Below are 18,366 nucleotides of genomic sequence, written 5' to 3'. Positions count from 1 at the left end.
CTCCAAGCCAGAAAGCAAAGAGTGGAATAAATGGGTGTTTTTCTGGTTGGTGATCAGTGACTAGTTATGTGCCTCAGGGATCAGTGTTGGGACTCCAATTGTTTACGATTTACATAGATGATTTGGAGTTGGGGAATCAAGTGTAGTGTATCAAAATTTGTAGATGACACTGAGATAGGTGGCAGAACAAAGTGTGCCGAGGATGCTGAAAGTCTGTAAAGGGATATAGATAGTCTAAGTGAGTGGGCCAGGGTCTGGCAGATGGAGTACAATGCTGGTAAATGTGAGGTCATCCATTTAGGTAGGAATAACAGCAAAATGGACTATTATTTAAATGGTAAAAAATTGCAGCATGCTGCAGCGCAGAGGGACCTGGGTGTCCTTGTGCAGGAATCTCAAGGAGTTGGTTTGCAGGTGCAGCAGGTAATTAAGAAGACAAATGGAAATTTTTCCTTTATTGCTAGAGGGATAGAGTTTAAAAACAGCAGGCTTATGTTGCAGCTGTATAAGGTGCTGATGAGGCCACACCTGGAGTACTGTGTACAGTTTTGGTCTCCTTACTTGAGAAAGGATATACTGGCACTGGAGGGGGTGCAGAGGAGATTCACTAGGTTGATCCCGGAGTTGAGAGAGTGGGCTTATGAGGAGAGACTGAGTAGACTGGGGCTATACTCATTGGAATTCAGAAGAATGAGGGGAGATCTGATAGAAACATATAAGATTATGAAGGGAATAGATAAGATAGAAGTAGGGAAGTTTTTTCCACTGGTGGGTAAAACTAGAATTAGGGGGCATAGCCTCAAAATAAGGGGAAGCAGATTTAAGACTGAGTTGAGGAAGAACTTCTTCACACAAAGGGTTGTGAATCTGTGGAATTTCCTGCCCAGTTGAGGCTGTCTCATTAAATGTTTTTAAGGCAAGGATAGATAAATTTTTGAACAGTAAAGGAATTAAGGGTTATGGTGAGCAGGCAGGTAAGTGGAACTGAGTCCACAAAAAAATCAGCCATGATGTTATTGAATGATGGAGCAAGCTCAAGGAGCCAGATGGCCTACTCTTGCTCTTAGATCTGATGATCTTATGTTTTTATTTCCTGACTTCTGCAGGAGTAGCAGAAACATCGCTAAGAGGACAGGATTTGTATTTATACTTGGGCCTTAGAAGTCACAGCTCATTGGGATTAGACCTCAGCTGTGATCTTTGGTGTCCTGCTAAAATGCTCATTCTTATCAACTTAAGTCCCACAAGGAAGAACAGCGATGTGAGTCAAGGCTAGATGTTTCCTATGCCATTTAAGGACACAAACAGTATTGTAACGGGAATGTGGACCAACACAGAGAACTCTCATTCTAAGTTGCAAGTCATGGTTTGAGACTCTGGCAGTTAGGAAGCCCAGATGCACAGGGTCCCATATCTGATGAGCCATCATCAGCCATTTGTTGTACGGACACCTGAATGCAAGGAGCTGGAGTAGATCATTTGGCCAATTGCGTCTGATCTACTGTTCATTGTGATCATGGCCTAGATCTTGGACTTCAGCTCCGCTTTATTGCCTATTCCCCACATCCTGTTTATCCCAGCTTTAAATGCAGTCAATGATGGAGCAAGCACAAGCTTCTGGGGCAGAAAATTTCAAAGATTCACAACTCTCAAGTGAACTAATTTCTCCTCATCCAGTCCCTAATGATTGCTCTCTTATCCTGAGACTGTGGCACTATGTTTTGAGATAGGCTGAGTGAGTGGGCGAGGACCTGGCAGATGGAATACAGTGTTGGCAAGTGTGAGGTTATCCACTTTGGCAGGAATAATAGTAGGAAGGACTACTACTTACAGGGCGAAAAGCTGCAGCAGGCGACGGTGCAGAGGGACCTGGGGGTCCTTGTGCATGAGTCGCAAAAACCCAGCCTACAGGTACAGCAGGTGGTCAGGAAGGCGAATGGGATGCTGGCCTTCATAGCGAGGGGGATTGAATATAAAAGTGGGGAGGTCTTGCTGTAACTGTACAGGGCACTGGTGAGGCCGCAGCTGGAGTACTGTGTGCAGTTTTGGTCGCCGCACTTGCGCAAGGATATTTTGGCCTTGGAGGGAGCACAGAGGAGGTTCACTAGGCTGATACTGGAGTTGAGGGGGTTGAGCTATGAAGAGAGGCTGAATAGACTGGGCTTGTACTCATTGGAGTTTAGAAGAATGAGGGGGGATCTTATTGAGACGTATAAGATGATGAAAGGGATGGATAGGGTAGAGGTGGAGAGGTTCTTCCCACTCAGAAAGGACAGTAGGACTAGAGAGCACAGCCTCAAGATAAGGGGGGGGGCAGTTTAGAACAGAGTTGAGGAGGAACTTCTTCACTCAAAGGGTGGTGAATCTCTGGAATTCTCTGCCCATTGAAGTGGTGGAGGCTACCTTGCTAAATATATTTAAGACGTGGGTAGATAGGTTTTTGGTAGGCAAGGGAATTAAGGGTTATGGGGAGAAAGCGGGAAAGTGGAACTGAGCCACTTCAGATCAGCCATGATCTTATTGAATGGTGGGGCAGGCTCGAAGGGCTAGATGGCCTACTCCTGCTCCTATTTCTTATGTTCTTATGTTCTTATTACTATCTCTTGAGGACTAAGGATTGCAAACTCACACATCATACACTCCGAGTAAAGGTTACGCATCTCCCTGACAAAATACAAGGGTCCAGTAACAAATGACATTGAAGTTGACATCACTTAAAGGTTAATTTTAAAAGGGTACACTCTGAGTGTGAAGAAGGCTGAACTTCAGAATAACAGGATTGCAAAATTCCAAACCAAAACACTTTCATCTGACTATAACATTTATCATGGAATGGTTTTCAGGAAATGCGATTTAATTACAGTGATAGAGCATCTGTCACCCTAAGGTGATACTAAAACTTTAACTTTCCTAACCATACCACTAAGTCATGGCGCAGTCCCAACATCCACAGCAGGGACAGAAGCAGCCTGTTGACTCCCACGTCCTGATGCCTATGATGAACTTGGTGGATGTCCTCTGGTGGCCTGAGCCCGGAAGATCCAGCTTCATAGAAACATAGAATCCTACGGTGCAGAAGGAGGCCATTTGGCCCATCAAGTCTGCACCAACCTCAATCCCACCCAGGCCCTATCCCCTCAGCAGCTGCAATGCTGGAGTTGTGTACATACAAGCATAAGTACAGCCCTTAGCAAGACTTTTAATGGTTGCACACCATTGGAGTAGCCAGCTGATATTCATCCTCCCAGGATCTTGGCCTGACTGATGACAAAGATCTGGCACCTGGAGGGAGATCAAGATGCCTTGTCTCCATGTGGCCTACATCTTGATGGTGCCCACCAGAACGTATATGGCCAAGTGCAAATCTGGCATCGCCTGCTGGACCAAGGTCTTCATGGTGGTTCCCATGGTGACCTCAGGCATGCGCATGTTGGAGCCAGGATATGTCAGGACACGGACAGGTTCCTCCATCATGTGTTCCAACTGGCTCAGAGACTCCGGAAGCTCTGCCTGGTGTTCCGCTACCACCTTATCCAGAAGGCCATGATGTGGAGTTGCCGGCGTTGGACTGGAGGCGCTCATCTGAAGAAGGAGCAGCACTCCGAAAGCTCATGCTACTAAATAAACCTGTTGGGTTTTAACCTGGTGTTGTGAGACTACTTACTGTGCCTATCCAGAAAGGACAGAGAATGGAGCATCAGCCACAAGACAGGTGGAATGGTGATGTTGTGAAAGTCTTGATGAGAGAGTAAGTGTTGGTATGTATCTCCCATGACTGAACGTGTAAGATCCACGAAGAAAGTAGCTATTTGGGAACATGATGTCATGCTGACAGTTTGATAGTTGGGGGGAGTTAAGAGAGGGCTTACCCTGGTGGAGCAGATAAAATCATTCATCCTCTTCCTGCACTGTGTGACACTCTGTGGGCAGGTGCCAACTGTGCTGGCCTAGGCAACAGGCTCCTAAGCCAGAGATGAGGTTGCTGTCCTTCTTTGAGCTTTCCCTGGGGTTGAGCATATGCCTGCTGGCCCAGCCTGCTCGAATAAGGTCCTCAAGGGCCTTGGGCAGTGAAACCAGGTCCTGCTTTCTTCTTGAGGCTTCTTGCCCTTTGCTTCTGGCTTCCTGACATGTTGGAGGGTCTCCTGAGGACATGTGGGCTGGGGAGAGTGATAGGAGTGTGCTGGACTGCTGTTTAAATATGGTGCCGGGACCTTCAAACCCACCAGCTGTACAGGGGACGAATGAATCAACTGACGGCTGGCCCAGCAGGTGACACGGAGAGGAACTCGTCCAATACATAATTAATATGGCACACAATTCATAAGATTCGAAGCGCGGAATCTGGCGCGGGATCCCACCATTCTAGCCAGCGAGGCAGGCTACACCAGACCTCCTGACATCACACTTAGAGTCAGAGGTCTACAGCATGGAAACAGGCCCTTCGTCCCAACTTGTCCATCCCGCCCTTTTTTTAACCACTAAGCTAGGCCCAACTGCCCATATTTGGCCCATATCCCCTCATACCCATCTTACTCATGTAACTGTCCAAATGCTTTTTAAAAGTCAAAAATTGTACCCACCTCTACTACTATCTCTGGCAGCTTGTTCCAGGCACTCACCACCCTCTTTGTGAAAAAATTGCCCCTCTGGACCTTTTTGTATCTTTTCCTCTCACCTTAACTTAGTCTCCTCAATGGAGAATTCCATGCATGGTCTTCCCTAAGGCGACATTACTCACTTGCCCAGTTTACACAATTCCTGTTGGCGTGAAACAGCTTGCCAATTTGTTATCAGCCCATTTTGCGCTAATTTTGTTGACCAATTCCATCTTTCAATTGTCTGAATCCAGAGCACACCTTTTTGATTACTATGAGGATAGGCAGGAGAGTGGAATTAAGGCCAAATTCAGATCAACCTTGCCAAGGCAGGTTTGATGAGCCAAATGGTCTACTCCTGCTCCTATCTCTTATCATCTTCAGCACAGTTTTAACATGAAGTCATGCTCCTGCAAAACTATATCCATCAAACACCCTTAGACCTGGGACAGCACAGGTCAGACACCTAGCGCTGCTAGGTTTGTTATGGCAGGAAGGAAGACACACTCTGAAACTCTCTCTACATTTCCCTGACAATTCACCCCAACCCCAAATTCCAGAGTGCCCCCTGCTGTGTAAAGACTACATTTTCTCATCTCTTACACATTGACAATTCTGTAGCCTCAGCGAGATTGTCAATTAAGCAACAATTGAAAAGTGGCTTTGTGTTATGGTCCGACACCCAATAGCACCTGGATTGAAAGGGTCCGAAACCCATTTTAAATCAGACATTTACAATTGACAGAAAAGTCTTTTATCCCAAAAATCAGGCTGGATTTCAAGCTACATCCCTGAGGTTACACAAGTTATTTTTCCTGCGTTCACCACATGACCCAGTTCCTGTGTACACTACAATGCTGTAAGGGATATGAAAGTGGAAAAATATGTACCAACAGACACAAAACGGCTTCTTCCCTGCTGTCATCAGACTTTTGAATGGACCAATCATCTATGAAGCTGATCTTTCTCTACACCCTACCTGTGGCTGCAACACTATATTCTGCACCCTATCCTTTCCTTTCCTATGTACTCTATGAGCGATATGTTTGGTCTTTATAAAGAGCAAGAAACAATACTTTTCACTGTATTCCAACACATGACCATAATAAATCAAATCAAATCACTTCCTGATGTGAAGAGGTCAAAGATCAGCTCTTTTCCCCTCACGTGTTTCCAACTGTCCACCAACTAGAGTGAATTGACTCAATTAATCCAAATTCTTGTGGTTGAGTTGGCAAAGAGCCTTTGCTGCAGTAGCCAAATCAAAGTATCCTCTGCCTGCTCCTTAGTGGGGGGAAGTGTGCATTAAGTATGAATTTGATTTCACCGGCAGTAAGATTTATGTAGTGAAGCGGAAATTCTGGAGGCTACAGAGCAACTCTCACACAAAACCCCCAACTGGACAATGTCTGTGGTTGCAGTTCAGTTGGATGCACTCTCCTCTTTGAATCGAGAGGGCTCGATATTCAAGTCACACTTCAGAGACTTGGATAAGTTTTACTGGGGGCTTCGGAATGCCAATGGCAGGCTGGAGAGGGGAATCCAAAACCTGCATTTGCTGGCAGTAGGGCTGATAATTGGAGAACTTCTCTAGTGACAGGACAGTGAAAGGGAGATATCCAAATGCAGGTCCCCACTACTTTAGCCCTCCCCTTTCCACCCCATAACATCACCCACCACCCCAGCCCCCACACTCCTGTCCTGTCACTTTGGGCCAGTAAAATTCAACCCTTGAGTACAAATTTCGGCCAACTCTCCAATTCAGTACGCAGGGAGTGCTGTAATTCAATACAGTCCGAGCGACTGAACCAGACATTACAAGTTTCTATACGCTTTACGACTATACATAAATTAAGACAACTTACAATTATATAGCACTTCTGACTGCCATAAATATTCATTCCTTCCACCACCCACATGCCACCGCCACTGGGTATACTGTCTACAGAATTTATGGCAGCAACTCGCCAAGGCTTCTTTGACAGCACCTCCTAAATCCTGGACAAATAGGTTGGACCTTCTGTGGGGGAGGCAATGGCCGACTGGTATTGTCGTTGGACTAGTAATTCAGAGACTCAGGATAATGCTCTAGGGACCTGGGTTCGAATGCCAACACAGCAGCTGGTGAAATTTGAATTCAATAAAAATCTGGAATTAAAAATCTAATGATGACCACAAAGCCATTGTTGACTGTTACAAAAACCTATCTGGTCCCTTTAGGGAAGGAAAGTTGCTGTCCTTACCTGTGTCTGGCCTGTATGTGATCCACAGCAATGTGGTTGACTCTTAAAGGCCCTCAGGGAAGGGCAATAAACACTGGCCCAGCCAGCAACACCTACACCCCCTGAACAAATAGCTAAATTATGGGTGTGATTTTCTGACCCCCCCGGCGTGTTTTCCGGCTGGTGATACAACTTCCAGTCTCGCCAATGTCAAGAACGTTTTTGCGTGGTTCCTGCATCCTGCCTTGGTGAACCTGCCACGCAGGGACACCATGGGTTGGACCAGAAGATTCCACCAGCAAAGAGGGCTGGTAAATTCCACCCTATAATTTTAATGGCGATAGTGGAGCGATAAAACCAGGTACTGCCAGCGTGCACACGGAAGTTGTCAGCACTGGTCTGACCATGAGAAACTTGTAACATGACTGGAAATTTCAGAAATAGCAGCTTGAGAACAATCTCCCTTTAAGTTCTTTTGAAATGAGTCAGCTGTCTGGTTCTTCTGAAACTATTCTGGGATGAGATCCAACTGCCAACAGATAACAGCTTCTTACTGGTAGATTTCTTGCAGGCTATCATGGGGGCTGTCAGGAGACACTCTAACCTAGTCCCGGGTTCGAGTCTAACAGGCTTTAGCATCAAGAACAGTTTTTTAGATTTACAAAGATAATGCATGGTTCTCAAAATCAAAATTTAAAGCGTAGGATGCACAATTTCTTTCCCTTAAAACCAAATAAGTGGTCCATGATTCTCTCTGAGCCCACATTATAGAAATATTATTAAGAATAATGGCACGTTGGCAGAGCGATTAGCACTGCTATCTCACAGTGCTAGGGACCTGGGTTCGATTCTGGCCTCGGGTCACAGTCTATATGGAGTCTGCATGTTCTCCCTGTGTCTGCGTAGGTTTCCTCCAGGTGTTCCGGTTTCCTTCCACAGTCCAAAGATGAGCAGGTTAGATTGGCTGTGCTAAATTGCCCCTCAGGTGTCAGGGGATTAGCAGGGTTAATATGTGGGCTACAGGCATAGAGGCTGGGGTGAGATTGTTGTCGGTGCAGGCTCGATGGCTGAATAGCCTCTTTCTGCATTGTAAGGATTCTCATGATTCAATAATAACAGGGATTATAAGGAAAACTTTCAAGGATCATGAACAATCACTAGACATGAACATGAGTCTGAGATATACTTTCAGTCCTATACGATCAATTCAGCACCTCAATCTCTTACATAGCAAACACATAACAATTCACAGGATCGCAGAATTGCTACAGTGCAGAAAGATGCCATTCAGCCCATCATATCTCCAAATGAGCAGAATACCTTAAGTGCCTTTTCCCTATACACTTGTAGGGGGTTCTATTCCAATAATCATCAAATGCTCTCTTGGTCACCTCAACCAAACTTGACTCCACCACACTTCCAACCAGTGCATTCCAGCCCCCAACCATTCACTATGTGACACATTTGCTTCTTTTACATATCACTTTAAATTTGTGCCCTTTTGTTCTCGATTCTTTCACATGTGGGAGCTGTCCTTGCTATAGAGGGAGTACAGCGAAGGTTTACCGGACTGATTTCTGGGATGGCAGCCTTCCACATGAGGAGAGGCTAAGTCGGTTAGGATTATATTCACTGGAGTTTAAAAGGGTAAAAGGGAATCTCATTAGAAACTTATAAAATTCTCATAGGGTTAGACAGGGTAGATTCAGAAAGAATGTTCACAATGGTGGCTGAGTCCAGATCTAGGGCTCACAGTTTGGGGATAAGGGGTAAACCTTTTAGAACTGAGGTGAGGAGAAATTTCTTCACCCAGAGGGTGGTGAATGTGTGGAATTCACTACCACAAGAATGTAATTGGGGCCGAAATATTGTCCGATTTCAAGAAGAAATTAGATGTTGCTCTTGGGGCGAAAAGGATCGAAGGATATGGGAGGAAGAGGTGATCAGAATATTGAATTCAATGATCAAGATGAATGGCGGAGATTGGTCGAAGGGCAAATGGCCTATTCCTGCTTTTCGTTTCTATGTTTCTTATTATCTACTCTCTCCAGCCCTTTCATGATTTTGAGCCTATCTATAAAATCTCCTCTTAGTCTTATTCTCTCCAAGGAATTGTCTGCATGGAGTTTGCACGTTCTCCCAGTGTCTGTATGAGTTTCCCCCGGGTGCTCCGGTTTCCATCCAAGGTCCAACAAGGTGCAGGTTAGTTGCAGGTGCAGGTGCAGGTTTAGCCATGCTAAATTGAGTCCAACAGGTTTATTTGGTAGCAAATGCCACCTGGCATTTGCTACCAAATAAACCTGTTGGATTTTAACCTGTTGCTGTGAGACTTCTTACTGTGTTTACCCCAGTTCAACGCCGGCATCTCCACATCATGCTAAATTGCCCCTTAGAGTCCAAAGATGTGTCAGTTAAGGGGATTAGCAGGGTAAATATGTGGGGATTCCAGGATAGGGCAAGAATGGGATGCTCTGTTAGAGAGCCAATGAAGACTTGGTGGGCCGAATGGCCTCCTTCTGCACTGTAGTAATTCTATGATGATTCTGTGAGAACAGTCCCAACCTCTCCAATCCATCCTCACAACTGAAGTTAAGAGTAGACTTCTTCAAAAGTAAAATTTTGTAGAATACTAATTTAACAGATGGGTTCAAAGAAAATCAAGACCAACAGAGCTCAGTATTTTACAACCAACATCTGAAATCCAAGATCACTTAGTTGAATTTCAATTAATATATTTGCGAATTTAATGAGGAATTGAGGGAGGTACTATTCAATTCAGGGTCTGTTATTCCGCCACAGTGTGAACCTCAGGCGCCAACACACTTGATTTATAGAATCATATAATCCTATAGTATAAAAGGAGGCAATTCGGCCCATCAAGTCTGTACTGACCACAATCCCACCCAGGCCCTATTTCCACAACCCATGTATTTACCCTGCTAATGCCCCAAACATCGGGTCAATTCAGCATGGCCAATCAACCTAACCTGCACATCTTTGGACTGTGGGAGGAAACCAGACTACACAGATATGGCAAGAATGTGCAAACTCCACACAGATAGTGACCCAAGGTCAGAATTGAACCTGGGACCTTGGCGCTGTGAGGCAGCACTGCTAACTACTGTGTCACCATATTGCCCATTCACCAACACCCACAGTTTAACAGCAGTGATATCCACAGATTCTTCACAGGCAATCACTCCCAAATAAAATCATTTTCACTTACTTGTTTGACAATGAATGCCCTGGAATCCAGCTGGGCATTTGCAGGTATATTCACTGAAGACATCTCCTCGACGTGATACCAATTCGCACAGGCCACCATTTTGACAGGGGTTGGGGTGACAAGGACCTGCAATGGGACAAAGAAATAATCGTGTGAAGAAAGGTTCACATAAATTGGCAGCCTAGAGTTAACCATCCAGTCAGTTGGCTGCTACATCCAAGAGTTTAGAATCTAGGCCACAAGAATTTTGTTATAGGATTCAAGCCATTAACTAGTTGACATCTTTATCAGTGGAGTAATTGTCGGCTGTCTTCCACACAATGAAAGCTACCCAGCCTGAACCTTAACACTCGGAAACTTGGACAACGAATTTAGGAAAAGGCTGGGATCAAAATCTTCAATCCCACCTCTGGAAGTTACAAATAATCATTGTCCCACTCTCCCGCCCCTTTCTCCCATTCCTTTTAAATTTTGCATCTTAAAATATTGATCCTCTTCCCTTTTTGAAGCTATTATAGATTCCATTTCCATTGCCAACATTAGTCAGACACGGCCCAACAACCCTCTTTGAAATCCTCTCCCCTTGTTCCTCCTCTGCCTTCTAGTTACTGATTCACCAAAACAGCAGAAAGAGTTTTCCCGACTTGCCCCATCAAAGCCCCTCAATTCAACCGCATCGATCAGATCTCATCTTTAGATTATAACATCAGCTCTGGAAATTTCTCCTTAAACCTCTCCACTTCTCATTTCTTCCCCTATGAGGTGCTTTTTAAAATCTACTCTTTGACCATCACATGTTCCAACATCTCAGATTTTGCTTGCTAGTGATGTGAAGCATGGTGGGAGTGGGGATGGGGGGGATGCTTAACTCGGCAAAAGGCACTATATAAATGCATGCTGTTGTTGTCCTTATTGTTTATTCTGGTGAGGTGGCAAGAAGGGGCATTTAGAGGGGAGTATATAGAATACAAAGGTTGGCATTTCTGCCAAATTTCTAAATAACAGCTGGTACATTTTTCAGAGCTGCTGCAATTTCTTCAGAACTGCGACATTATTGCATAAATATGAAAAAGAAAACCCATTTTTAACAATTAATAACTGTGCAAGTTCAAAAAGACTTTTGGTGCTCAAAAGGTTTAATCTGCTCTGTGTTGTTTCAGCGATGTTTATTTATTAGTGTCACAAGTAGGCTTACATTAACACTGCAATGAAGTTACTGTGAACAGCTCCCAGTCACCACACCCTAGCCCCTGTTCGGGCAAAATGAGGGAGAATTTAACATGACCAATGCACCTAACCAACACATCTTTCGGAGTGTGGAAGGAAACCAGAGTACCCGAAGGAAACCCATGCAGACACAGGGAGAATGAGCTGACTCCACACAATCACCCCAGCCAGGAAACAAACCCGAGTCCCTGGAGCTTTGAGGCAGCAGTGCTAACCACTGTGCTAGCGTGCTGCAATACAGTGGTTTTATTATTGCAGTTAAGTTTATTTATTAGTCACAAGCAAGCTTACATTAAGACTGTGAAAATCTGCTAGTCGCCACACTCCAATACCTGTTCAGGTAAACCGAGGCAGAACTTAGCATGGCCAATGCATCTAACCAGTACACCTTTTGGACTGTGGGAGGAAACTGGAGCATCTGGAGGAAACCCACGCAGACACAGGAAGAATGTGCAGCCTCCGCACAGATCTGCAGTGAAGCAGCGGGGCTAACCACTTTGCCACCGCCTTGTTAACTTTGTTTGTGATTAGTTTACTTTAAATATTTGCAATTTTTCCTGAATCTGATTGCTTGTTAGTAAAGCAACAAGTTGGCGTTGTACAGGAGCACTGTCAAAGAATGAACCCCTCTGAGAAATTTCCCAGCCAACATACTTACTCCTTCAGTACTTTGATTCAACACAGCATCCAGTGAGATCTCGACCCCTACAAACTGGGGAAGGTTGCTAGATCCACCTGAGATAAGGCAACAAACTGGAGCTGGCTTGGTGATGGGAAATGGTGATGGTTTTAATACTACCTGCCCAGCAGGAACTGTGCAGACAAAGGGTTAAGAGGGCAGCCAATCGGTTTCCACTGTGTCAGTGCATCCCCAGCAATTTTAACATCCAGACACAGCGATCTCCCAATGAAAGCAAATCAGGGTTTGATAAATATAGAAATGTCGCATCTGTTTCCTTACTTTTAAGCCAAAAATGCATGATTTGCACAATGTCTTGAGGTAAGAAATCTAACTTTTTTTGATCTGGAGGATGAATTGTGGGCAGAGGAAGCCCAGGCCTTACCACTCGCGAGAACAGAGGGAGACAGACGCCAGAGGCAGAATGTGGCCGTCATTCACCCCAAATTCAGGGTCCTTCCTGTTGCCACTTGCCTGCTGGTTTTGGGCAGGAGGCCAATGAGTTAAAATGGTCTGAGGCCTCACAGTGAGGAACCCATGGGAATTTCACTCATTTAGTATCGGGGCAGGTCAGAAGGGGGAGAGAAGCCCTTATTATCCTTCTCCCATTCTGTGATTCCAACTGAGAAATGTGTAGGGACAATAAATAAAAACACAAGTCGCTTTGACTCATGTGGACAGGTGGCCAATTGATAGGATCACATCTGAGAAATGTTCACTTAGATTAGATTCTGTGGAGGTTTTTTTAATAGAATCCCGACAGCTCAGGAGATCATTCAGCCCATCAAGTCTTCATGGACTCTCTAGCAGAGCATCTGATGCAGGCCCACACCTCCCCCCACCTCCCCCTGCCCTATGCTCGTAACCCCACATAGTTATCCTGTTAATTCCCCTAACCTACACACCTTGGGCCAATCCACCTTACGTGCATACCTTTGTTCTGTGGGAGGAAACCAGAGCAACCGGAGGAAACCCACACAGACACGGGGAGAAGGTGCAGACTCTGCACAGACAGTAACCCAAACTGGGAAATCGGACCCAGGTCCCTGGCACTGTGAGGGAGCAGTGCTAACCACTGTGCCGCCCTTCAGCAGGGGAGGGACAAAAGAGTCAGAATTTGGGGGGAACTGCCGGGCAAGGACATTTCCTTTTGGGCTAATTACCAAACAATCGTGACATATTTCAAGTGCAGTTCTGATCTCTCAACAAAAGCAGTAACTTAAAGACAGCAGCAATGGGATTACAAGGATCTGCCGGTGTCGGCAGATGATTGTCAAATGGAATGATGCAGGTTCTAAGCTGGAGGAAGGGCCCTCGGGTTTCATAGGCAGCTATTGGTGTACGCGCAGCTTTCTGCCTCACCCTGGACGGCTCCGCACTCACGCACTGCAGGCACACGAAGCACAAAGCTCACTTTCAACTAGTCAGCTCCGTAGTTGAAAGGTCTCACTGGGATGCATATTTTAGAGTGTCGGAGAGCGAGGAAGCAGGTATCAGAGTCAGCCTGCCAGTTTGAGGAATGTGCCTAGCAATTCCCATCATCGCCACACTGGCAGCTAGCATTCAAACAGGCCGAAGAATGGAAAGTCAGTGCAGCAGCCCAAGCGGTCAGTGTGCACGCACGCACAAAGCAGCGACTACAATTGCCAAACACTTAATTTAGAGAAAAGAAAAAGGGGGTTTGGCACCTTCTGCGAGAGTTTGAGAATGGCTTTGAACCCCGCACAAGACTAGTGAAGATCTGTGACCTGAAGCATGGTCAAGCTTTGCATTTCTGTCCAACAGCATTGTTTCTGTTGTCAGAAATCACAGGCAGCTTACCTGAGGGTCTGCTGTGTCTAGTGACATCGTTATACCTTATGTCTTCCAGCGTGTACCAGGTATGTTTCTCTGCACCACTTCCTGTTTTGATTGCATCAATAAATTTTATTAAAATAAAATGGTATGCTGAGAGGGAGGGAGAAGAAACATGGTTGCATAATTTGTGTACCACAGGAAGTGATGTCAAGGAACTTCCTGGGTAGAGCTAACTTGAAGATAAATAACAAAATGGCAGTGCCCAAAGGAACTCCCACAAGATAAGAGTCCCCACTCCAGTACTTCAGGCTCCTTAAGGCTTGCTCACAGATAGAAATGGAGGCTCAAAATGTGGGAACTGTTTAACTTAAAAGAAAAGTGCTAACTCAATGAAAGGTAGATCCAAAAATGTGAAGGTTAGATGGATTGGTCATGATCAATGCACAAGGGTCACGGGCATAGGGCAAGGGATTGGGCCAAGGTAGGGTGCTGTTTCAAAGGGTTGGTGCAGATTCGATGGGCCAAAAGGCCTCTTCTGCACTGTAGGGGTTATATGATTCATCTTGGTCAATGCTCCAATACTTTCTAGAAAGCCAGAATAGAAGAGCAGGGATGTACTGCTGAGGCTGTATAAGGCTCTGGTAAGAGCCTATTTGGAGTACTGTGAACAGTTTTGGGCCCCATACCCAAGGAAGGATGTGCTGGCCTTGGAGGTGTCCAGAGCAGGCTCACAAGAGTGACACCAGAAATGAAGGGTTTGTCATATGAGGAGCGGGTGAGGAGTCTGGGTTTACAGTCGATGGAGTTTAGAAGGTTGAGGGGGGACCCAAATGAAACTTACAGAACACTGAGAAGCCCAGACAGAGTGGACGTGAAGAGGATGTTTCCACTAGCAGGAGAGACTAGAACTCAAGAGCACAATGTCAGAGTGAAGGGGTGTTGCTTTAAAACTGAGATGAGGAGGAATTCCTTCAGCCAGAGAGTGGTGAATCTGTGGAACTCAATGCCACAGAGGGCTGTGGAGGCCCGGTCATTCAATGTCTTTAAGACACAGAGATAGATAGGATCTTGATCAATCAGGGGATCAAGGATTACGGGAAGAAGGCAGGAGAAAGGGAATGAGAATCATATCAGCCATGATTGAATGGTGGGGCAGACAGGATGGGCCAAATGGCCTAATTCTGCTCCTATACCTTATGTAGTTCTGTTCCCCTGTGCAGATGTCCACAAAGCTACAATGCTTCCAGAGCACGATGGAAGAGTGAAGTGTTCTCCTGGTGTCCTGACCAACATTCCTCCCTCACCTCATATCACAACACAGATTAACTGGCCATTCACTACTTGTGACATTTGCTGAGTGACCCGAGTAACATTTTAAGTATCTTCAATTTTTCCGTTGCGGAGCAATTTGGAATATCCCAGGCACAGTTCAAACACTATAGAAGTGTTAAATCTTTCTTGCAAAGATCATCGTATTTTACAACACAGCAGGAGGTCACTTAGCCACATTGTTTAGTTCCAGATTGTTTGAATAAATTATAGCCCCGAGTTCTGTTAGTCCAGGCACTGAATTAACAACTTCATGAATAGAACTGTGAAGTGAGGGGAGGACTTAGTTACATAAGCAAAATAGATCCTTTTGATGTAAAGCTAATCCATCGGAGTTGAATTATGTATATATTTGTGACTGAACACTGCAAAGTTCTTACCCCAGGCCATAGAAAGATATAAATAAGAGGTTTCTTGGGCCAATTTTAACTCACCCCTCCCCCCAGAATAAGTTTATTTATTATTCATAAGTAGCCTTACATTAACACTGCAAGGAAGTTACTGTGAAAATCCCCTAGTCGCCACAATCTGGCCCCTGTTCGAGTACATTGAGGGAGAATTTAGCACAGCCAATGCACTTAACCAGCAGGTCTTTCGGACTGTGGAAGGAAACTGGAACATCCGGAGGAAACCCATGCAGGCATGGCGAGAATGTGCAGCCTCTGCATAGACAGTGATCCAAGGTGGGTATCGAACCCAGATCTCTAGCGCTGTAAGGCAGCAGTGCTAACCACTGTGCCAAAATATCAAACCAAAAAGATCAAGCTAATTCTTGCATGAGTCTAACGTTTTTACGACTTCTGCCACATTGTAGGTGAAGAAGTTCCTCCTAAAAACTTTCTTTTCTGCGGTTAAACAGGCCACCCTTATTTCAGCACACCTTAGGATTGTCAATCTAGAGTGAAGGCAGACTTGCAAAGAAGACAAAAGAATGAATTGCTGCAAGTTGAGAATTTGGGCTCAGCGTGGCCCTGACTCAAAAGCGAGACAGTAAAATTATTCCGATTTTAAGAAACTCCTCTCACTAGAACTGGTTCTCAATCCTCTCTGGGTGGCACAGTGGTTACCACTGTTGCCCCACAGCCCCAGGGATCTGGGTTCAATACGCGGCATGGGTCACTGTCTGAGTGGGGTTTGCACGTTCTCCCTTTGTCTGTGTGGGTTTCCTTCGGGTGATCTGGTTTCCTCCCACAGTCCAAAGATGTGCGGGTTAGGTGCATTGGCCATGCTAAATTGCACCTTAGTATCTCAGGATGTGTAGGTTAGAGGAATTAGTGGGGCAAAAGCATGGGGTTACGGGGATAGGGCCTAGGCGGGATTGTTGTCGGTGTTGTCGATGGACCAAATGGCCTCCTTCTGCACTGTCGGGATTCGATGGAATCTGTTGGCACTATTTTGAAGGGTGAGCCAGGAAGTTCTCCCCAGATTTTGACTAATGCTTATCTCACAGCCAAAATCTAATCAACAGATGATCTGGTCATTATCATGTGAGATCTTGCTATGCGCAAATGCGGTGTGACAATTTTAACAGTGACTACACTTTTAAAGTGTTTCATTAACTGTAAAGCACTTTAGCATCTCCTGAAGTTGTAAAAAGGTGCTAGAAAGATGCAAGTATTTTGTTTTAACCATCTTTTTTGTTCATTCACACCACGGCTAAAAATACATTGCTAGCAGGCTTAGATATAACCTGACATTGTGTACAATTGTGACAGGGACGGCCAGCGCCTTGGAATGATATTCTTAGTAATCTGTGACTGTCCAACAGCATTGCAAGTTCCTCTACGGTGCTGACACTTCACGGAGCATTTCATTGAGTGTAAAGTGCTTAGGGACATCAAGTGGTTGTGAGAGACACTATTAAATGAAAATCTCTTTTTCTCTCCTGTCTTAATTGCAGCACATCAGCAGTTTATTGGACCCAAATTTGAAAGGATCAACAGATGGTTTTACTGTCAGAGATCCCCAATAAACAGCTGCGTAGCCTCAGTAATCAATGACCTACTGATAGCAGTTGAATTCTTCTGCAATAAATTCCACTCGAGCAGAAGCTATTAGGCATGGAGCCACATTGTGGACAGTGAGCAGTGATCTTAGGTTAGTGCATTTGACATTTTATTTGTCTTCAATTATTTCTTTAATTTCAATCCAATCTTACTTGCTTTAAAATCATAGGAACTATACAGTACAAAAAGAGGCCATTCGGCCCATCGAGTCTGCACCAACTACAATCCCACCCAGGCCCTACCTCCATATCCCTACATATTTACCCACTAATTCCTCTAACCTACACATCTCAGGGCACTAAGGGCAATTTTAACACAGCCAATCAACCTAACCTGCACACCTTTGGATTGTGGGAGGAAACCGGAGCACCTGAAGGAAGCCCACACAGACAGGAGGAGAATGTGCAAACTCCACACAGACAGTGACCCGAGCCAGGAATCGAACACAAGTCTCTGGAGCTGTGAAACAGCAGTGCTAACCACTGTGCTACCATGTCGCCCTTTACTTCTGTGTGAAGTCACAGAAGTGTGAAAGTCTTGAGCTAATAAATCAAAAAAGACTAGGTGGCAGCCATGAGACAGATACACAAGGTGGGAGAATAACCAGCTCAAGCCTCAGCATCAGTCATGCCAGCCAAGATCATCCCCTGGGGTTCTTACCTTGCTCTACCTCTGTGCAGTTTTTTCCGGTGAATCCGTCCATGCAGATGCAGTAATAGGGATCCGAAGAGACTCCAGCCAGACAGGTTCCTCCATTCTGGCAAGGATCAGGCAGGCAAGGATGACCTGTGGAGCAGCAAGAAGCATTAATGGCTCCGAAATGCATGGGCAGTTACACCAGGATTGTGAACACCGAGGATCTGAGCTATTCAGCCTGCTAAAGATTTTGGGTGGGGTAGTCCTTTTATTTGCCCATCATCGCCAGGTTGCATTGATACCCAACACAGTGAAGATGCCAGCAACCCGAGGGGAGAGGTGTCAGCTAAAAAATAAATATTACTTCTTGCAGTGTCCGCTGTAATAACTGAACAAATTTGCTGCCTTTCTCTTAAAGTATTCAGGCCTCAGTTCTGGCTTGCTCATGGTGGGTCGCACAACTGACTTTTCATATGGGCCACATATGCCTCCTTCCTCTGAACCTACTGGTCACCAAGGATGTGGGAACACCCAGGTCTTCAAGTCCCTGTCCCAGCCCCAACCGTCCTTTGGGGTGAGTGGAGGCTTCAGCCACCGTAAACTGAATCACCAGCCATCATCAACACCTAGGACACGAGGGTCATGATCT

General features: G+C 45.4%; 1 protein-coding gene across 4 annotated transcripts in view; it reads right to left on the bottom strand.

Annotated features, from left to right (window-relative positions):
• Positions 1–18,366, bottom strand: part of LOC145359683 (EGF-like repeat and discoidin I-like domain-containing protein 3) — a 101,893-nt gene that overhangs the window by 35,214 nt on the left and 48,313 nt on the right. For 2 of the 4 annotated variants that reach the window (XM_080214427.1, XM_080214428.1), the window contains exons 2-4: positions 17,742–17,867; positions 13,771–13,851; positions 10,044–10,169 (exon numbers count right to left, since the gene is read on the bottom strand). In XM_080214427.1, the coding sequence (XP_080070553.1) occupies positions 10,044–10,169; positions 13,771–13,851; positions 17,742–17,867 (333 nt within the window). The remainder of the gene's footprint in view (positions 1–10,043; positions 10,170–13,770; positions 13,852–17,741; positions 17,868–18,366) is intronic. The other 2 variants (XM_080214429.1, XM_080214430.1) reach the window with 1 other exon arrangement.

Source organism: Carcharhinus amblyrhynchos, chromosome 28, assembly GCF_965287045.1.
Source record: "Carcharhinus amblyrhynchos chromosome 28, sCarAmb.v2.hapA, whole genome shotgun sequence".
NCBI classification, from domain to species: Eukaryota; Metazoa; Chordata; class Chondrichthyes; order Carcharhiniformes; family Carcharhinidae; genus Carcharhinus; species Carcharhinus amblyrhynchos.
This window is presented reverse-complemented; position numbering and strand designations above follow the sequence as displayed.